Source organism: Mustela putorius, unplaced genomic scaffold (assembly GCF_011764305.1).
Source record: "Mustela putorius furo isolate JIRA1106 unplaced genomic scaffold, ASM1176430v1.1 tig00003869_pilon_pilon_pilon, whole genome shotgun sequence".
In the NCBI taxonomy this organism is placed as follows: Eukaryota; Metazoa; Chordata; class Mammalia; order Carnivora; family Mustelidae; genus Mustela; species Mustela putorius.
The window spans coordinates 31,013,803-31,035,227 of NW_025422021.1; the positions used below are offsets into that span (position 1 = coordinate 31,013,803).

The 21,425-nt window shown below is 53.2% G+C and overlaps 1 protein-coding gene and 1 long non-coding RNA gene across 11 annotated transcripts in view; one reads left to right on the forward strand and one right to left on the reverse strand.

The window, feature by feature from the left end:
* Positions 1-21,425, reverse strand: part of SNED1 (sushi, nidogen and EGF like domains 1) — an 82,400-nt gene that overhangs the window by 7,569 nt on the left and 53,406 nt on the right. For 7 of the 8 annotated variants that reach the window (XM_045066903.1, XM_045066897.1, XM_045066902.1 and 4 more), the window contains 12 exons: positions 19,536-19,649; positions 19,085-19,198; positions 17,980-18,093; positions 17,215-17,511; positions 15,547-15,730; positions 13,899-14,011; positions 12,806-13,087; positions 11,541-11,685; positions 11,376-11,458; positions 9,702-9,815; positions 4,035-4,151; positions 3,387-3,474 (listed from right to left, as the gene is read on the reverse strand). In XM_045066903.1, the coding sequence (XP_044922838.1) occupies positions 3,387-3,474; positions 4,035-4,151; positions 9,702-9,815; positions 11,376-11,458; positions 11,541-11,685; positions 12,806-13,087; positions 13,899-14,011; positions 15,547-15,730; positions 17,215-17,511; positions 17,980-18,093; positions 19,085-19,198; positions 19,536-19,649 (1,765 nt within the window). Of the gene's footprint in view, positions 1-3,386; positions 3,475-4,034; positions 4,152-9,701; positions 9,816-11,375; positions 11,459-11,540; positions 11,686-12,805; positions 13,088-13,898; positions 14,012-15,546; positions 15,731-17,214; positions 17,512-17,979; positions 18,094-19,084; positions 19,199-19,535; positions 19,650-21,425 lie in introns of those variants that run through there. The other variant, XM_013051880.2, reaches the window with a different exon arrangement.
* The window catches only part of LOC123388007, a 28,442-nt gene continuing 21,022 nt past the window's right edge, over positions 14,006-21,425 (forward strand). Inside the window, exons 1-3 of one of the 3 annotated variants that reach the window (XR_006602541.1) lie at positions 14,006-14,296; positions 14,520-14,653; positions 14,905-21,035. This is a non-coding gene — a long non-coding RNA (uncharacterized LOC123388007). Of the gene's footprint in view, positions 14,297-14,519; positions 21,036-21,425 lie in introns of those variants that run through there. The other 2 variants (XR_006602542.1, XR_006602540.1) reach the window with 2 other exon arrangements.

A 21,425-nucleotide genomic window follows, 5' to 3' on the forward strand; every position in this document is an offset into this window, starting at 1 on the left:
CAGAGAATTGGGCAAAATATTAAAAGCAGTTCTTTTCAGATGTTAGAAAGCAGTGCGAGATTATAAGTCTTGAGAGAAGGGAAACAAATGAAATGACCTCTGTGATCTCCCTGGAGTTTGGTCCAGAAGCACTTTTTGGATTACATTGCAGGGTGGTTGAGCGGGGGAGGTGGGGTGGAAGGCAAGCAAGGGTCACAGTGAGCTGAGGAGGCAGAAGCAGCTAGAGTGTGTAGGGCACTTGGGGGGAGGGAGCTATGCAGAGGAAGAGCTCCTAAGGCCAGTACAGGGATCCCTTTGAAGATGAAACTGTGCATACATAGGGGAGAACCCCGTGAGGCTGGGCAAACAGAACTCAGCTAAACAGCTGAGTTACTGCAGGCCATTCACGAACTAGAAACTTCAGAAAGGCCATGGCTTAGAAGTGGAGCAAAATTAACCCAGAATTAAGGTTAAACCACCCTAAAAGGCTTCCAAAGGACCAGACTAAAATTAACCATCTTGGAGAACAAAATGAAACATTTTGGGAAATAAACATAAAACTTAGCATTCAGGACCAAAAGGTTAAAAAGTCCAGCATCCAACAAAAAAATGACAAGATATTCAAAGGCTCATACAAAGCCTCAAGAAAGTGTGACCCATAGGCAGCAAACAGTAATTAAATAGACACCCAGAGGTGAGAGCAATGGCAGGAACAGCAGACAAGGCCCTTAAAACATGTGTTAAAGATTTGGTCCCACCTGTTCAGTGATCTGAAGGAAAATAGAAACAATGAGAAGAGAAATGGAGGATCCAAGAAAGGACTAAGTGGAATTTCTAGAGATGATAACACCCAGAGTGTGAGATGAAGGTCTCGCGGAATGGAGTTAGTGGTGGGTTATAAAGGCAGTGCAGAGGACAGACCACAGGATGCGAAGGCCCCACTGTGGAATCAAGGCACAACTAAGTAGAGAGAAGGGTGGCCTCAGTCTAACACCTGCATGACTGGAGTTGCAAAACAGGAGAGAAATGAATGGATGGGAGGAAAAATGCCTGAAGAACTAATGGCCCAAATTTTCCAGAGTTGATGAAAACCAAGACCCCAGAGACAGAAGCTTAACAAAGTCTTGTGAGCAAAAACACGTACACATCCACAGCAGAGTGCCTCAGTTAGTTTCCCAGCAATGGTAGTAAAGAGACATCAGAGCAGCCACGGGGCCGGGGCATTACATGCTCACAGGTGAGAATGAGCACAGCTATGCCAAGGCAGAAAACGGGCACTCCCGAGTGCTAAGAAAAAACAGTTCTCAGCCAGGAATTCTATACTCGGCAAATATATCCTTCAAAAATGAAGGTGAAACAGAACCCTTTACAGACAGACCAGAGCAGAGAGGGTTAATCACTGGCAGACCTGCACTATACGAAAAGTCACAGTGAGTTCTGGAGGTAAAGGCCAGTAGTACCCAGGAGCATCTCAGGTCTGTAAGAGTGCCAGGTGCTGGGAATGGTAAACACGGACTAATAAAAGACGTTCTACTCAGCAGTGTTTACAAAGATAAACACTGCTCTTTGGGGAGCAAACATACCATATCATATGGGTCATAGACTATGAGTGAGTAGTGCATCTGGCTACGAGAGCTGGGTGCATGAGGGGAAGTGGAGCCCGCTACTGCAGGGTCCCTACCAGGACGCTGAGGTCAGAGAGCAACAGCAAATGGATATTGTGGGGGGTTGAAAGTATACTGCAAATCCCACAGCAGCCACTAGAAAGTTAAACCAGACAAGTATAACCAGTGAACCAACAATGCTGGCAAATTAGAAGGCTAAGGAAGAATTAATCGCAAAGTAGGCAGGGAAAGAGAAATAAAGGAAAAATGGTCAGATAGGACACATAGAAAGCACCCAGCAATGTGATGGATTTAAACCCAATCACATCATCATTATAGTAACAGGTACAGACACTCCAGTAAAAATCAGAGATGTCAGATATAAAGCAAGACCCAACTTTGTGCCAAATACAAGAGAGTGATGTTCAGACCCATATGCGTTAAAGTGAAAGTATGAAAAGCTGTTGACAGGGGCTGGGCTCTTGTCATCAGGCTTGGTGGTCCTAGTGGATCACTAACTAGCAAGCACCGGGGTCACTGGCACAGTTGGAATATGGGGGGCACTGTGAATTAGGGCTGCCATTCCACAGAACCCAAATTCAGATGGTCTGTGCACATGGATCCTCAGAGCCTAGTGCAGATCAGGATGTATTTTCCTGTACTGTGTTAAGTCTGGCTTCATGTCCAAGTTTAAATCAAGCCTTCTACCTGGCTTTCCTACATCCCAGTCAGAGTGACCTTCAGACACAATCGAACAGCCCACTCCTCTGTTCAGTATCCTCAGTAGCTCCCATTTCAAAAGAACATATGCTGGAATCCTTTGAAGGGCCTCCAAAGCCCTGCTGGGCTCTTCCTGCCCTACCCAACCACTGCTCCCCCTTGGTCTCCTCCAGCCCCTCTGGCCTCCTTGCTGCTCCTCAGACAAGCAGACATGCTCCTGATCTTGGGCCTTGGCAGCTGATAATTTGACTTTCTGGAAGGTTCTTCCTTCAGATATCCCCTCCATGTCTGTTCAATGTTTCCATGAGAGTTCCCGACACCCTTTTGAATGCTGCAGCTGGCCTTCCCTGTCCCCAACCCTGGCTCTCCTCCGCCCACCTATTCATCTCTTCCTTTTCCCCAGCCCTGACAACTTTCTAGAACACTGCATAACGTCCTTCTGCTCCCTGTGTTCTGCCTTCCATGTCCAGGGTGTATAGATTGCAAGGGCAGAGCTTTGGCCAGTTCTGCTCACTGCCATGTACTCAGTGTCTAGAGCTGTGCCTGGTATACAGTAGGGGCTGATAAAAATATGCTGACTGAATATATTGGAAGTGTGAACCACAGAGTCACAGAGTGTAATTAAGGAAGGTCCTACATGGTGAACTAGGCAATACAGCCCACTTTACTGATGGGGAAACTGAGGCATGAATGTCATGACTTAATGGCAGGGTGGAGACTCAAGTTCTCCTGTGCTGTTGTTGCTCTTTCCAGGGGGCTCTGAGGCAGAGAGGAGAGGAATGTCATTTGCTGGCATTGATGTACTCGTGGCCCTGCTATCCACTGGAGAGGGACTGGTGCCATTTGAGGCTGTGGGAAAGGAAGGCCCCAGGGCTCAGCCAGGAGACTGGCGTTCCCTGCATAGGTTCAGGGCCTCAGCTTCCTGATTCATCTGCTGGAGGGAATGGGTACAAGCCCTTATATCACCGTGACCCCTAGAGCTCCTCAGTTCTCGTGAGTGTGGGTGAACTGGACTTCATGAAGGCACTTCTCTGGAAGTCAAGAACTTCCCACGAATGTGGTGAAATCAGGAAAGAAACTTACATGTGGTGACAGGCGCCTCCTTCCCAGACCGGCACGGCCTTTGTCTCTGAGAAGAGCCGAGTACAGGGCTGGGGCACCTTTTTACAGGCTGCACAAAGGAAAAGGGGCTTATAGGGGCGCCATGCTGAGCAAGTGCTCCTCCTTCCTGCAACTGCAGGGTACTTGAGTCCTGGAAGTCCCCAGGCTGTTTTCCCTTAGGGCTGGGAGGAGTCTGACAGGCCGCAGGATGGTGCAGCTGGTATGGGGACTTCTGTCCACCCACCTCCCATCTTCAGTCCCACATTCTTAGGGAGGCCTGTGGCTCTTTCTGTCTTACCACCATGTCTGGCCCCCAAAGCAAAGAGCCCCCTGCACCCACCTCTGGCTATGGGGCGCTCCATGTCCCTTGCTTTCTGGCTGCCCCCAGACCCTCTGCTTGTCTGGGCAGCTTCGGGGCGGTGAGAGGCCGAGTGACTCACTGCCTCTGAATATCCCTACCTGGGCATTCAGAAGTCTGGGGCACTGAGGCTGGGCCCCTGTCCTGGCATCTTGAGGTTTGAGGTCCTTGTGGCAAACCCACTCTAGTAGGCCTAGCACAGCCTGTTGTGACAGGTGTCTTGAGGCATAGGCCCCTGTGGTCCCCATAGGAGAAAGTGGTCCCCAACTTACCAAGCTCACAGCGTCTGCCTTTGAACCCTGGGTTGCAGTCACAGCTGTGGGTGTCCATACCTGGCACGCAGGTGCCTCCATTCTGACAGGGATTTTCTGAACAGTTCCCAGGGGTGTCTGTGAACAGGCCATGAGCAGTTAGTTGTCAGGACCCCAGAAGGCAGCCTATTAGCATTCCCATTTCTCTGTGCGCCTCTCTTCCTCTTGTTAAAGAATTTCAAAGCAGTTCACAGAAACCATTTCACCTATAAATACAGCAAGTATCTAATGCGTACAGACTTGACAAACTTTTATATAAGCACAACTCTGTCATTGTGAAATCAGCAGTAGCTCCTTAGTACCATAAGAAATTGCAATCCTTGTTCAGGTTTCCCTGATCATCTTAAAAATGTCATTTCCAGTGGTCTGATCTCATTAGGATTCTTAAGTACCCACTGCCATAGTTTGATGTGTCTCTCTTTTAATCTGTAACTTTTCATTTTCCTTCCCTCTGCATTTATTCCCCCTGCCCCCCTTATTAAAGAAACCAGGTCATTTGTCCTAGAGAATCCCCCTCCTGGATTTAACCTAATGCTTTCTTGTAGCATTAACTCATCCCCCATCTCCACGTTTTCTGTAAATTGAGAAATTTTTTATAAATTGAGCCCCTCAGAGAGAGGGGCTTGATAGGATTCAGGTTCAAGCAGTCTTTGCAAGACCGCTTCACCCTTCAGCCACTCCAGGAGGCGGGACAGGTCTCCAGTTCCAGTTTTAGTGATGTCAGAACTGATTGTGAGTTTAGCATTGGCAGCCTGATTAATCCAGAAGGAAATTCTGATAGGCTCTGCACCGGATGGCTTGAGCGGTCACAGAGATCTTGAGTCTAGGTCACAGATCCATCATCTAACCTAGCCTGTCACTTTTCTGTCTCTTTAGCCAGAAAGTCTTCTATGACGACCTTTTTTCCCTTGCCCACCACCTGGTCACCCTGAATTATAATCCATCCAGGCAAGGCCAGACAAATGCTTCATTCCTGTCCTTTATTTGTACACTTGGAAAGTAAGCATTGGTCCCCAGCCAGCTCTTAGGGACCAGCACGTTGTGCTTTCTTTCAGCGTTATCATGAACTCAGATTCTTACATATTTGATGGGGGTCAGTTGGCTGCTGCAATTAGTCTTTTTGATGCCCCAGGTACCCATCCTAAGCCTGTGGGGGTCTTCCAGGTTGACTCCTGTGCCCTTTAGACAAGATCCCTATTGTTTTTGAAAAGCTTGATTGTTTTACAAGTATGTCCTGGGCACATTTTGTCCAATTCTGCTTCAGGCTTTGAATCAGCCACTTCTCAAAGACCTCTGGTTCCTTTATTGGGCATCTAGAGCCCATAGTCTGGGTGCCTGAGGTGCTCACTGCTCCTGGGGGAGGGGGGTCCCGTGCTTGGGGACTTTTTAGTAGAACTAGGAACTTAGATTTAAGAATAAATATAAGCAAATTGTGAGTTTATATCAATAGTTAAGGGAAACACAGGCCTTTACTTCCTTGATTTTTAAAAAAATTAAAAAAAATTTTTAAAAAGATTTTATTTGAGAGAGAATGAGCATTGGGGGGGAGGGGCAGAAAGAGAAGCAGACTCCCCTCTCAGCAAGGAGCCCCACGTGGGGCCCTATCCCAGGAAGCTGAGATTATTGAGCGTCTGAAGGCAGATGCTCAACCGACTGGGCCACCCAGGCACTCTTTAACTTCCTTGATTTTATATTGTGTCTCTTTACACTGAAAATCTTTGTGACAGTGATACAATTATTTTCATTACCCACAATGTACTTGTAACAGTTCTTAAAAATTACCAGCATTACTACAAGCATTAAGAGCCTTGAGTGCCACTTTAAATTTCTTGCAATCCTTGTAATAAGTTATTAGAATATATCCCTCTAGGAATGAATGACTAGAAGGCTATTTTTAAAATCACTTGAGATAACTTTTTCCTGTGTGGTTATGCCATCAACAGGATAAATGAGTTTATTGCAGTTTGTTTTCAATTTTTAGGTGTTGCTTTTTATGTGTGTCATGAAAAATTTTCTCCTTGGTTCTAAAATCTAAAATACAGAGATACATTCAGAGAAGTCTAGCATCCATCTCCATACTTTTACTTCCTTGTTCTTTCCTTCCTCATATAACCATTTTTTATTAGTTTTACTTCTTTTAAATACAAGAAAATAGGTATATTTATATTTCCCCTTCACCACTTTCCTATACAAAGGGGATACCCTAAACACTGTTCAGCACATGACATTTTAAAAACCATTTTGTTGAGGTAGAACTTAAATACCATATAATTCACCCATTTTAAGTTCTTAAGGTCTTGGCCCCTTGTTGAGATCAGTTGACCACAGATGTATGGGTTTATTTCTTGACTCAATTCTATTCCATTTATCGTAAGTCCGTCCTTCTGCCAGTTTCTCACTGACCTGATTACCATTGCTTTGGAGTAAGCTTTGACAATAGGGGGTCAAATAGGACATGGAATTTAGACACTATAAACAATTGTCCAGAGATATTTTATGACAACCTTACAGAACATGGCAGTGTGCAGGGGTATTTAGAACCTGTGAGCCTGGGCCAGCAGTCCTCACTCTTTGTAACTGGGACACCAGGCTGCAGAGCCTGACTGATAATTTGTTCCACTCGTGGGCAGCTGAGGCCTGAAGCCTGCAGTTCCTGCAGCAGTGGGGTTTCTCCCAGGGCACTGCCCACTATAGCCTCACCCTGTGAAGTCAGCCCGCCTAAGTCTGAGTTTGTTGTAACATGCATGCCCGTTAAAGTAAAAACAAAAACAAAAACAAACAAATAAAACAGAGATGACTGTTTTGAACAGGGTAGGAGACAGGGATATGGCTGCAGTCTGGAGTGGTGGCAGTGGGTGGCTCCTATGTGACAATAAGTTACAGAGTAAAGAGGTTTAAGTTCAGCCCTTGCCTGCTGTTGGCCAAGGATGGAAACTACCTGCCTCTCTCTGGTGTCCAGGGGATAAAACCAGGAGAGTTCCAAAGCCCTTTTGGGGTGAGGATTGGGAAAAACATGAAGAATTTGACTAGTCTTAGTGTCCACTCCAGATCTCCATGGTGGCAGGTTATATATAATCTTGGGAACCCTCCTCCTCTCCATGAGCTACCATGAGCTGTGGCATTCCAAAGGTCCGGCCTTAACCTGGGGGTTACTTGATAAGAAAACGCCAGTCAAGAGTGTTAATTGTGCTCTTTGGGTGTCTAGAGCTCTCTGGAGATCCTCCTTTCCATGAGAAAGAAAAGTCTAATAGCTCCCAGAGAAAACAGGCAGATATCCTACAAGGAAACAAGAGCAAGACTGACATGCATGGAGAGCAACACCGGACAGAAGATGACAAGGGGAGTGTTTGAAGAACTGAAGGTAGAGGAACTCTGAACCTCAAATTTTATACCCACTCCAATTGCCCTTCAAACGTGAGAGCTACTAAGTATTTTCAGGATGATAGGGCCTCAAACATTTGGCCATGTAAAGTACCAATAAGTACTTTGATGGGACTTAATAAGATGATTGTAAACTTTTATAGAAGACCAAGAGCAGGTGACACTGAGGTCAAAGGGACGGCAAACCTCCCTAAACATAGTGCCATTGAAACCCCTGGTGTTGGCTCTAGGAAGTCCAAACAGTGGATCAGAGCAGTGGACCCAGAGCCTTTGGTCAATACCAGTGAAAGATGCTTGATTGTATCAGCATCCAAGAGACACAAATCCAGATCCCAAGGGGCACCCTTCACACCCATGCTGCTGACAGGATCTGGAAACCCAGCAAGATCAGGTCTGGAGAGACTGATTAACCACATCTCTTAATCATGGCGGGACAACTGTCAACTGATGTCCCCACTTAGAAAACAATTTAGTGTCTTCTTGTGACTGGGGCTTTCATATACCCTATGCCCTAGTATCTATATTGCACATGTGCCAAAAGACATATGTAAGAAGAACAGAGCGGCCCAGGGACCATCTGAGCTGAGCAGACAAGGCTGTGGTGAGGTTACCGGCAAACCAGATGCTCAGTTGGGAATAAACGAGCTGCGTCCACATAGCAGCACTGATCAGCTTCACTGTAGACATGCAGCAAAAACACAGGTCAGGAAGGCTGTAAACAGCCAGGCTCTCACCTTATAACAAGAAACCTACAGTTCAGGCACATGTGGATATATAGCAAGAGCACTCGTCCTCACTGCCCACCCTACAGCAGAGCAAAGGGACCGTAAACACGAAATCCAGGCTCGAGGTGAACAGGGGGACAACAGAAGATACGAGTTCCTACTCATGTTCTAGTTCATGGGTTCCAGATCTAAAGGCCATCATCTTATCAAAAGCTAACTTACTTAAAAAAAAAATGCTAACTTAACTAAACTAAATAAAAGGTGCTGTCATAGACCCATATCAGATGTAACAGGAACAAAAAACCATGATTCACTGGGTGCACCTGGGGGCTGTTAATGATTTTTTTCCCCCTGCTTATAACCTAAAATCACTTTTTCCCATCCTCTGGTTAGCCTGCATCCCTTATGTTAGCAAACACTGCAGACTACAGGGACATCTGGGGCCAGTCTGGTACCACCTTGAACCTCTCCTTCAGAAGGCACCCAGGAGAGGTCATTCACATCCCACTAGTTCCTGAGTTTTATGAAATGAAATGTCTAATATTGGGGAGGGCTAACAACACAAACTGTACAATGAAACATGTGCTTTTCTCACTTATGAGGCAATGGCAACATGCGTGTCTTTACTCTGAACCCCACCTAAACTAACAGAATCATTCCCTGGCTCCATCCGACTCTTGCTGCTTGCTAGGGCCAGCCCTGGCTCCAGGCCTTGCACCACGAGGGGAGCCTGCTGGCTGTGACTTTGCTGAGGCCACTGTCTGCCACCACACTCTCCAGCGCAGGTTCTCCTGATGCCTCTGTCCTTGGGTAGCCTGGGGCAGGTCTGCAGGTGGCATGTATCTTCAGATGGGCCATCCTGGGCACTTGGCTCACCCTTAGCAAGTATCCTGCCTTCCTTGTGGTCTGCTTGCTATGCGAGCAGAGTCTGAACCACTGGGTCCTAGAAGAACTGTCCCTGGAGGGCCAGAGCCCCAAGGGTTAGAGCGAGGAGGGAAGGTAGAGCCAGAGTCTGAGTTGGTGTAAGGAACACATGCCCAAAGGGGAAATGCTGCACCCTGCAGGGATGGGTCTCCCCAGACAGGCCCATGCCCCATGTGCCCAGCAAGGCCCTGCTGGCCCTGTACACCGAGCATGGGTCTGTCTGGCCACCTTTGTATGGAACACAGTCAGTGGCTGCCCCTCCATGTCCACCGTGTCCTGCCGCACATCTCCTCTGTGGAGAGGTACGGGGTGAGCTCAGCTTTACGTGGAGGGAAGGAAGGGCCATCTCTGCAATGGAGGGCCAGTCCCTCCAAGGCAGTCCTGGATAGACTGGGGGGCTCTGCTTTCCAGGCTTGTTCCTTGTCTGTAAAAGCGTCGTCTGGTTCACCCCACTCTTTCCAGAATGACGAGCTTGGTTGCTCCTTGGGCAGCTCTCAGTCTGCCACTTCTTCACTATGGGTGCCCCCCCGCCCCCACCTACGGCCCTTAAGGCCCCCCTAGGATGGTCAGCTCTGGAAGTCCACACCTGCTGACTTACTTTCCCCATCCTTGTCAATGCGGTGTTCAGGAAGCTGGAGGGCCAGGCTGACCTGTTCAGGCACCTGCTTTGGGTCTTCCTCCATGTTTTCAAGCTGCACCGGAGCCGTGGGTTCTAGGAGAAATCAAAATGTTCCAGTGTGCTGACCCCAAAGTTTGCTGCCTCATGCCCAGGATTGTTCTTGGGCTGCCTTCTAGAGCTGCTTCTCTCCCTGGGGCTATAGAGATTGCTGTGGTAAGGGCTCGGTGTGGCCCATTCATTTGCTGACCATCCCCACCATTGGGGCAGAGTCCCCTGGGCCCCAGAGCTGCCTTCAGCAGGATAGCTTTTCTCCAGGTGGGGGCCAGCCCTAACCCTCCTGCTGAAACTCAGAGCTGCTTTGGTGAAGGTCACTGGTGGCCTGAGCCGGGGCGAAATGTCCTATCTGATCCAATGGCCCCATCCTTCCAGGTGGCTGATGCTGTGCTATCCTTCTTAAGGTCAAATTCCACTCTCTGCTCCCTCCACCCCTGCTTCTTGGGGCTGTGGTACCTCTTCCCTTTACATCTACCCTCAGGCAGACCTTGCACTTGGCCAACCCTAAATGCAAGTCAGCTTCTCTGTGGGTTCCCTGCCTGCGCGCTTGGGCTTTTTATGATTGCTTCTGTGGCTTTAGGAGGGTGTCTGGGTCACACCCAGCCTGCATAGCTTCCTAGACACCTCTTCCTGGTCATCATGTCTGGTGAGCCCTTCTGCTCCTTCTCTGATGGTCACAGGGGCTTCACTGCTCCCACCTGCTCATCACTGTCCCTTTTCTTCTCTGGCCTGGAAATGTTTGTGCTGGTTGAGAATTCTCACTAAACTGGTAATTAGGTTCTGTGCCAGGGAATTCTGTGAGAACAGGACCTGGTTTACTGGGGAGGATGAGGCCTGGGCTGCCCTGCCTAGGGTCCTAAGGGCCTTGAGGGCAGGGACAGCCCATGGGCATGCAGCTTCTGGCCTGCTGTGCCACAGTCTTGGGGAATACCTTCTAGCCCAACCCCTCCTGCTAAACCATGTGGGAAGGGGCCAGGCCATCACAACACAGCGCTCATGCCCTGCGGTGCTAGGGCTAGGCAGAGTAGCCCTCTGGTCTGCCACAGGTGGTCCATTAGTTCAGGTTGAGCAGGATCTGAACCTGGGACACAGTCTCTTATGTGATGGAGAGGTGCAGTCTGTAGACTGTAACATGCGTGTGAATCACTTGGCTTCTTATTAAACACAGATTCCAACTTCACAGCTCTGGGTGGGATCCTGCCCATCTAGAAGCCCCATGGGTGAGGCTTGTGCTGCTGGTCCGAGGACCTCACTTTGAGTAGCAAGGAGTTAGATGGTACTGCGTTCTCTAGCTTCCTGCTCTCTAAGCTACACTGGGACTCCTGGCTTGGCAAGTCCAGCTTCTGCACCTCAAACCTCCTCCTGACCCTGAGCCCTGCCAACAGCCTGCACTTCAAACCATTCTGGCATATTGGGATGGCCCCTGTGAGCCTGTGCAGATGCAAGGGCCTACGTTTTGCTGCGTCCCTGTTGGAGGTGGTATCGGATGCTTGGGGTGGTCTTTAAGCCCAGGTGCTAGGGGCCTCATCCCTCATCATGCTGGGGACATGGGCCTGAGGAGGTGGCAGTGAGGCCCCTGAGGCTGGCCGAGGCACTCACGCGATCTCACGGTGACCGATTTGCCAGGCGAGCCCCCAAACTTGGCACTCACTCGCCCTCTGCCGTCCACCAGCTCTGAGAACCTGCCAAGGGAGTCACCATGGGTCACCGCCACAGAGTGCGTGCCTGGGGCCACGCGCTCTGGGGGGATGGCCGAGGCTGCACCTGGGGGCCGGGGTCTGGGTTTCAGGCGCGTCGCGGTCACTGAGCAGGCGCAGCTCTGGCAGGCGTGCGGGCGGGGGTCTGTTTCTGAGCACTCGGGGATGCAGTCCCTCCCTGTGCCAGCGTCTGTCAGCGCCGTCTCTCGAGGCTGCAGGTGGGTGGGAGGAGTGGGTGGCTGCATGAGGCTGGTCCCGCCAGGCCTCTTAGAGGGGAACACTGGAGACAGTGTGTGTGGCCCCGAGGCCTCTTGCTGGCTTTGGGGACCTCGTGGGTTTGTCGCTTTCTAGCAAGCCCAAGCCCTGCTCCCTGCCCACCCCTGCATCCCATCCCAGGAGTCAGAGGGCCGGGATCTCCACCTGCAGGGCATGGCCAGCCACTCGGACCTGACAGGACACCCCCACATGCCCAGAGAGTGAGGATTAGGCTTCTCTGTGGGTCCTTGTCTCCTAACTGTGCCCCCAGCCCTCCCTTGGGCAGCTATGGCTGCAGCTGCATAGGGTCTTACCCTCTTGCATGGTGCCTGTGTATCTGCTCTTGAGGATTCTGTTCTGCCCCAGCCACTATCTGCCTCCCTGCACACTCGTTTCACCCCCATTGCCCTCTCCGCAGCATCCGTCTAGATGCACCCTCTCCCTACAGCACCTTCTCTGGGCTCCAGCATGGCAACAGGGTCATGCAGGACTTTCTAGGACTCCTTGGGCCTCCAGTGCGCTGGAGAGCAAACCACATCCTTAGTGTGGCCTGAGGCTCTGTGCTCCTCAGCTGTTTCCTCCCTTTGTGTGTCCACGTGGGTCTCCCTTCCTACCTCTCCCAGGCTACCCCTCCCCATGCCCATCCTGACCCTCTCTCCCATCTTTCTGTCCAGAGGCTCCTTGTGGGTCAGGCCTGGCTGTGAGGCCACTCCCTGGGGACAGGGTGAGGAGGGATATGCTTATGTTTACAAATTCCTAGTGCATGGACCCTGCACTGACTGTGAATTCCTTCCCCACTGATTTTCATACCCCCAAATTCTCCCGTGTGAACACAGTCCTGCTTTGTGGTTGTCTGATGTTCCTGGGGTGGTGTCGCCCATGAGGGTCCTGGGGCTGAGCTGTCTCCTGGGCAAGGATGCCACACCCCAAGGAGGGCAGCCCAGCCTGCTGTTCTGGGGGCCCACAGTGAGCATGAGGGGCTGGGCCACCTTCATGGCCCCGTCAGTCCTGAACAGACCGCAGGGCCTGGCCTGCGTGCCGTCCCTGCCCCACCATCACTGGCAGGGCCATACTTACAGGTGATGATGTAGAGGTGAGCAGGCTCACTGTGCAGTTGGTCACCCTCAGCACTCTGCACAGCGGTCACCGATAGCTGGTAGCGCCGTCCTGGCAGCAGGTCCCGCACCGTGTAGGACGTCAGCTTCCCGTTGGGGACATAGCGGCTCTTGGTGCTCTGGCTGGTGGTCACATTGATGACATACGCCTCCAGCAAGGTACTGGGAGTGGGGATGTCCCAGACCACATGGGCAGAGGTGGCTGTGACTCTGGCGGCTGTCAGGTTGGCTGGTGGCAGGGGCCCTGATAGGCATGGAGCAGGGAAGGGAGGTGAAAGGGGCCACCACCAAGTTTAAAGATCTGACACGACTGCTGAAGTCTCCTAGAAGCCCCGTGTGGTCATGATGGACAACGTTACAGTCCTAAAGGGTGGTGTAGAGGGGTGTTTGCAGCATCACCTCCTTCTGCCCGAGAGACTCCCCAGCATGCTGCCAAGAAGAAGCCACGGAGGCCCCAGGCCTGTGCAGCCTATCAGCGTCTTCTCCTTTTGATTGCCTAAGCCTGGCCATGTGCACCCTCCTCTGGGGTGTGGGAGGGGGCCAGGCAGGCAGGGAGTGGGCCAGGGTCCCAGCACTCAGGGTCAGTGCCAGGACTTAAGCCGGCCCTCACCATACTCCCCGACCCTGCCATGGGCTGTCCATGTGCCTACCCCAGCTGGGCTGTCCTGGAACCTGGAACCTAGACTCTGCCCAGATCTTTCCTCCTTACCACACACCCCCTTTGTTCACAGGTCCCTCTGGTGTGGACAACATGACACACTGGCCCCCTCCATGTTGGGGTGGGAGGGGTGGTAAGGGCCAGGCCTCCTCCCCACCAGATACCCTGAAGACCAGAGAGTGGACACTGTGGGCATTCACCCACATGCCCTCTGGCCTTTCGCCCAGGAGCCTTTGGGTGCTGGATAAACACCCAAGCAGAGGACTTCCTGGGACACCTGCCCTTCCTGGCACCTGTGGAAGGGACCTGTGGGGTGCCAGGGCCACTTTGGTAGGATTTGGCTGGAGGGAGGTGAGAGCTTGCAAAGGTCCCACAAGACCTGAGGTTGTGTACTCACGAGTCCACACGTGCAGTGGGGTCGAGGCCAGGCTCTCAGTGGGAGGCTCCTGTCCCCCAAGCCCACTGAGGGCAGTCACCTGGATGGTGTATCTCCTTCCTGGCAGCAGGGACCTGTGGGCGGGAGGGCAGGGCGAGGCTCCACTGCCAGACTGTAACTGCTTCCACACAGGTGGGCCTAGCTGTGGGTGATCCTGCAGGTGGCCTCCTGAATGACCAGATTTGTGGCCTGAGACCTGTGGGTTCCTCACATGGGAACTACTCCCTGATCTGTCTCTGTCTAGTACAGGGCAAGGATCAAGATGGCTCACACCTGCCCAGGATGGCTGTGGTGCAGAGGCCGGTGTTCAGGCAGGAGAGGCCAGAAAAGGGCACTTGGAGATCACTATGCAGAAGAGGGTAAGGAGCAGACCTCACTGCCCTCCTGCAGGGCCCTTGGCAGGAGTTCCCAGCAGAGTTCCCAGCACCCTCGTGCATGAGAGGACCTCGCTGCCCCCACAGCTCTGTGCAGTGTGGTTCATGCTAAGTACCCATTTCCTCCTGGGTACCCTGAATTGACAACAGGTGGGGGTGCCCCATGCCCAGCCCCCGATAAAAACCCTGGGTGCTGCATCTCTCACAGGCTTCCCTGAAGACAGCACCTCACACATCGTCATGCCTGCTGGTGGCCTGTGTGACTCCATGGAGAAGGGCCCTGGAAGCTCACCCCTGGCCCACCGACTTCTCCCTTCCTGTGCGTTGCACTGTTTCTCTCTTGTGAGTCCCAGCTCGGAGCACAGCCTCTGCTGAGTTTGGGGGGGGCCCTAGTGGGTGGTCCTGAAGACCCTGACTCAGTCACCAGGGCCTCATGTGTGTTTTTGTCACACCAGTCCTTGGAAGTGGGCAGTCCCCACAGAGCAGACCTGGGCGTTTGCGGTCAGAGACACAGCTGACTAGGTGGGGGTTTCTTCAACTGGCAGGTACAGATACCCCAGCCAGTCTCCCTCCCCCACTCTCCTGTCTTCCAGCACCGCCCTCCAGCAGGTGTCAGAAGCCTCCCTGGCTGGCGAACCCGAGTGGGTTGAGGCTGTGAAGTCTGAGCCTTCACTGTGGGGCCATTCCAGCATTTACTTCAATCCTCAGCCAGTCTCAATGACTGATGTTCATGTGAGTTGTATTTACTTTGTAGTTTTGTTGTATTTGTAATAAGTAAACATAAGATGTTTACATGCCTACTTTAAGGTTCTAACGTACAATTTGAACAATATAAAAATTTAAGACAAGTGTAGGGGTGCCCTGTGTCTCCCTTTCAGAGGGGCCTGCGTGACTCCGGCTAGGATAGCCCTGTACCACTCTCTGGGTGGCTTGGTCTCATTATCTGTGCGGGAGGCATGAACCCCAAGTTTTAGAGTGTCCCTGTTTTGTTGGGCACTTTCAAACACCTGTCTGGTAGCACCTGTGACGGGGAGAGGCAGGACTAAGGGCTGAAACAAAGGGGGTCTCTGCTTGTTAGGGCTGAGCAGGTGCTTGTGAAACACAGGAGGCACACACACACCCCTGCTTCTCAAGGCGGGCAGGGAAGGTGGGGAACAGCAGGGGAGGGGCACAGAGGGAGAAGGGAGGAAGTCCTAGAGCCCAGAGGGAAGGGAAGACCGGCCCCCTGCTCTTACCCAAATGTGAACCTGTCCACACTCTTGTCCATATCAGTGGATTGGTCCTCCTGGGCCTCAGGATGTTGGATGGACACACGGACGCCACTGACAGTGGCATGACGGATCCTGTGCAGAGCCCACCGCACTGAGATGGTGCTGGCTGTCACATTGGTGACCTCGAGGCCCTCAACTGGGCGGGGTCCTGGGGGGCAACAGGCCCCTTAGCTGGTGGTGGCACCTCCTCACTCTGGGGGAGGGCAGGTGCTTGAGACCATGAGACAGCACTTAGGAAGTGTGCTGCGTGGGGGGTCACCGAGAGGGGTCCAAGTGAGGCACTGACCCATCTGGGCTTGCTGGCTGCGGCCTTCAGCCACAGAGCGACTAGGGTCAACCAGATAGGCTCCTGCCTGGGGTAGGGGTATAGGCAGCTTCACCAGAGGACTGCGATCTTGAGGCCATGGGGTGGGGCCCTTGGGACACATGAACCATGGGACCTCCTTTTTCTTTCCCCTGGCTGTTCTGGTTGCACTGACAGTGAATATTTGGGCGATGCTGCAGCCTACTGAGGATAAGAGCTAGGGAAATCTTGGGCTACTATGGGGAAGGGTCTGGGTAGACCACAGGAGCCAGGAGGGGAGCCCTTGTTTCCTGGCAGCACAGTGCTCAGTCCAGTGGGCAGCATCCCTCCTGCCCACCCTGGTCTCCTGGGGAGACCCCATTCTCACTCTGATGGTGGAGGGGGAGGGATGCCATTTCTTTCTAAAGCCAAGCTCAGGCAGAGCCCACTCTGCCCCATAAGCTTGCTCTGGTCCTCCTGCTGGTCTAGGTGCATTCTCAGTGCCTCTTAGCTGGCCTTCCCATCACACACCTCTCCTGAGTCTCTCATCTCATCCCTTGCTTGGACTTCAGTGTCCTCAGGGTCAGTGTCTGGCTCAGGCTGGCAGGTGATACCCGGGCACCTTCCTCCTTCCATGAAGTTTCTGTCCATGCCTCTGAGCAACCTGGCCTCCCTCCTTTCCTGGGCATGAGTCCCCATTGGTGGGTCCTGGCTGTCTGGCTTCACAGTGCTCTTGGGGATGGCCCTGCCTGCCTGCTTTGACCTGCGCTAGTACCTGGTGTGGTGGGAGCAGAGCCGCTGTGTGCTGGCTATGCTCTGAACCCCTACCAGCTGCCCTCATGGACCCTCCATGCTGCCCAGGGGACCACTGCCCCATGCATGGTCCTTCCTCCAGCCTCCAGCACCCCCTTCCACAGTCTCCCATGCCTACCTGGCCTCTACCTACCATAGGTTTCTCTCTGTGGAGGACCAGGCCCTCCCCTGTAGATCCCAGAAGCAGATGGGCCAGGTAAGGCCCCCAAGGCCTCCCTAGACTATGCTTCCCCCTCCTGTGCAGCTGCACCCCCAGAGGCATCTGCCCTGGCAGCCCCCTTCCCTAAAATTGCCACCAATACACTCTGTCCCCACCCCCTCAGAGTTGCTGTCTCCCTCCTCAGCATGTTGGGGTGACCTCCTGGGTGCCTTGCTTGTCCCTTTGGCACCCCCCCAGCATGGGCTGGCCCCTGGCAGGTGCCTTCTTGGGGAGCCCCCCAACTTCTCTCATGGCCTCACTCCTAAGGCATGCGCTTTGGGGCCCTGGCCAGTGTGCCTCTCCTGGTGGCCCCAGGCACATCCAGGTGGGCACTCACGTGTGCGGGTCAGCAGTAGCACTGGCCTGCTGATGTCATTCTTGTTGTTGGCATTGCGCTTGACCGAGAACACAGAGATGTTGTAGGCTCTGCCGGCTGCAAGGGCGTGCAGCTGGTGCGAGGAGTGGCTCCGGTCCACAAAGTCTGTGCGGCGGTAGGCACCATCTGAGGATGTGTAGGTAACTGCGTAGCCATCGAGCATCTGCCTGGTGGCCCGACCTTCAGGTGGACGCCAGGAGATGGAGACCCCACTCTCTTCCACTTGCTCCACCTTGAGGGCCGTTGGTGGGAAGAGCTCTTCAGGGTTTCCGTCAAGAACAAGGGAGGGGTGGTCAGCTGTCAGCCACAGAAACCCTGGCCCCCAGCCAGGCGTCTCACCTGGTGGCTCTTGGGCCTGTCCTCCCAGGGTGGAGGTGGGCAACTGCTGGTGGGGAGCCTGCTCCTGTTGCCACAATGGGCCGTTTTACCTGGTCTCTGGCCAGTGCCTCCTGGAGGGCCTCATGAGTGTGTGCGCAGGTGACTGCCTTTGCCCTCCATGGCGGGGTGTGTGTGTGTGTGTCTCAGATGTGTGTGTGCCTGTGACTGTATTTATGGCTCCTGGGCTGTTCTATACCCCTTCCTGCTGCTTGGGCAGAGCCCACTAAGTGACTGCCTAGACACTTTGCCCTGGGGGTGCTCAGAACTTTGACCTGTCCCCTGAGGGGTCTGTGCCCTCTGAGGGAGGAGGGAGGTCCACCCACTGCGCTGGCACCTTTGCCACCTCACCTTTGGCACAATCCTTGCCCGTGTAGCCCACTTTGCAGGTGCAGCTGTGGGACCCATTGCTGGCCAAGCAGTAGCCGCGGCCCCCACAAGGGCTGGAGAAGCAGGGGTCACTCACTGGGGAAGAGGAAAGGAGCAGTGAACACTGGGGCCTTACCCGCTCCCCCAGCGGGACCCTTGCTGTTAGGGGCAACAGGTCCTTCCTGTGTGGGTGTGTTTGTGGGGTGGATGTGGCTGGAACCATCACAGGAAGCGATCTGAAGAGGTGAGGGAGGGGCTGCTCTCTGAGGGGAAATGCAGGGCTTGCGGAGGTCTCACCAGGAGGCTGGGCACGTCATCCCACCACTACTCCCAAGCCAAGGTAGCCTGGTAGGTGGTGACTCAGGGTGGGGTGAGCACAGGGCTGGCCTCTTCTGGGGAACAACTGGCAGCCAGGGCAGCCTCCCTCTGCACTGGGGCTGTGGGCATCGAGAGGACCTGAGCTCCCCAGGCCAGGGCCAGGACCCGCAGGTTCCCAGTGAAGCAGTGGAGCCCCCTTATCACTGTCATGGCCACTAACTGTGTTCTAGGTGCGCCCGTACCCACCCCAAGCTTGTACAGTGAGACTCCTTGGCCACAAATGGCCCCCATGGTGCTTATGCCAGGGCTACCATCACCCACAGTCCCTGGGCCTAAGACCTCACCCCCAGCAGAAACTTCACCAGCCCAGCAGCCTTGCACAGCCCACACAGCCACACAGTGCCGTGCTGCCAGTCAAGCCCAGCATCAGGGCTAGAACAGAACCTGCCCCTGGGACACTACACACCCATCCTAGGAGGAGAGCTGAGACCAGCAAATTGAAGAGACAGTTGCAGAGAGTTGCAAGTCCTATAAAGAAGGAAAATGGGCAGAGAATTCCCAGGTGTAAGGAGAGGTGGGCACTGGGACGCTGGGGCTGCAGTGAGTTCCGCCCACCCAGGCTGGCCATGGAGCCAGCCTTGTCTTTTGGGGTGAAGTGGGGCCATTGGAGGGACAAGTGCAAGAGGTGGGTAGCTAGCATCAGGGGACCCAGCAGAGGCCTGAGTAAGGGGCCTCTGGAGGAACTGGGGCTTGGCCTCTGCCTCCCTACCTGTCTCACAGTGGTAGCCGAAGAAGCCCTCTGGGCAGACGCACAGGTAGGCCCCGCCACTGTTCTCACACCGGCCTCCGTGCTGGCAGGGGCTGGAGTGGCAGCCATCCACCTCTGGAGAACACCCAGAGAGTTGGCCAGAGCCGCCAGGGGGTGTCTGGGGGAGGGAGGAGAGGATAGCGGGAAGAAGGGAAGGGGGATCGAGGAGAGATGCCAAGGAGAGATGCTGGGGCGGGGGGGTTTGCTGGGGAAATCCCCCTTAGCCTTGGAGCGCCCTTCCCAGGGTCCCTTCCCCTGGGGGGCCTGTCCAGCTGGGCCAGGGGCCCAGCCATTTCCCTCTGCTCGCTGAGCGGCCCAGGGTCTATGCTTGTTGTAAACAGGGCATCCAGGGCATCACGAATATGGGTGAGGGCCCAGCCACTCAGGGGACCCACCCAAGCACAGTGCCTACCTGTCTCGCAGTGGACTCCAGTGAAGCCTGCAGGGCACTGGCAGACAAAGGCCCCTGGGAGGTCCCTGCAGGAGCCTCCATTTCTGCAGGGTTGTGCTTGGCACTCATCTGTCTCTGCAGAGACAGGGGCACTTGTTTGTCTCTGCAGAGACAGGACAGGAGGCTGCAAGGCCCTACACAGACTCCAGAGAGGTGGGACACAGGTCCCACATGGCGGTACACAGGGCTGCATGGCCCTGCGTGGGCTCTATGTGGACCTCCAGAGGCCTCCACAGCCACCAGGATTTCATGTGTGCTCTGAGGCTTTAGCCTGACGCCCACCCTCTCCACTGTCCACCTGACAAGGGCCCTACCCCCAGGTCACTCCCGCATTTCACTGTCCAGGCTTCTCAGGGGCCTGGGCACATTCTAGGTCTGGCTCTCCCCGGAGCAGGGTCTCTGTCTCAGGGCTTAGAGCCCTACCCAGGTGTGCGGGGTACAGGGCTCACCCACCAGTGTACCACACAGGCCTCCTCTCCCTCTGCTGGATTGGAGCACAGGGCCAGGAGTCAGGGTATGACTCTCTCCACCCCACCTCCTCTAGCCCTGGGGCAGACGCTGCAGAAGGCAAGAGGAGGTCAAGGTCAGCTTCCTCAGCTGGGCTGTCAGTCTCCCTGGGGAGGTGGAGGCTGAGATGTTTGTAAAGAGTGCAGGCTGTGCTGGGCCAGGCAGTCCGGGGGAGGGGTGGGTTGGAGTAGCGCCCTGCCCTCTTACTGGAGCACAAATGGCCTCCTTCCTGTGCTGTGAAGCAGGAGCCCCGATGCAGGCATGGGATGCACACTCATAAGCTTCTGAGAGGGGAGCCCCAGTTTATAGGCACCAGGAGAGACCCCAAGAATAAAGCGGTGTTGTGACTGGAGGCACATTTACTGGATGTAAATTAGCTTTGTTCTGAGGAGCCGGACACAATTGTTAGCACTCCTCAGCGCGGGAGAGACCTAAAGACCCTGGAGAGGAAGGGTTGGGCAGTGGGCCCCCCCGGCGGTGCTCATTATGACCTCGAGGGCTCTCATAGAGCGTGCAGGACTTTACACTGTGGCTGGCAGGTGGCCAGGCCCCATCTTGCCAATTCACATGCAGCTACCACATATGAGCCCAGTACCTCTGGGGACAAGGATACTTTAGGATATTTGCCACAGGCTTGTTTTGCATTTTAAACTGGGAATTGGGCTCTGGAATTCCAAGTGTTCAATTTAGAAAAGTTGAATTTTAATGCTTAAAATGTAACAAAATAAATGGTAGTAAGTAAGACACCCAGGAGCTAGAGTGCTTACTATCTCGTCAGGTCAAATGCACTTCCATGTCCCTTGTGATGCGGATTTTGGGGCTTATGATGTCTTTGCCTCTTTAGTATTTCAAATTTCATGAATTACCTGAACAATTTATGGTTTTGTTTTTGCTATTTATGAATTTTATTAAAAGGATATAGTGATAAATGTATTCTCCTCTCACTGAAAATGATATTAATGAGCTATCTCCATGCTGTCGGCAGGGGGGTGGGAGTTCTCTGTGTGAACACAACAGTAATAGTCAGCATCCATAGTGGGAGTCTCTTGTACTCTGTCCATTCTCGATTGCTGGCATTTGGGTTTGTTTTAGACTTTTTCGTTATTATTTTTTTAAAAAATGATTTTATTTCCTTTCATAGCTCCTGGTATAAATGTGCCCATTTTCTTAGATTTAAACCTAGAAGTGGAATCTCTGGGACACAGTTTCTATGCATGGTCAAATTGATAGGCAGATTACCAAGCCCTTTTCAAAGTGTTTCTTTTTTTTTTTTTAATAATTTTTTTAAAATTTTTTATTTTTTAAAAACATATATTTTTATCCCCAGGGGTACAGGTCTGTGAA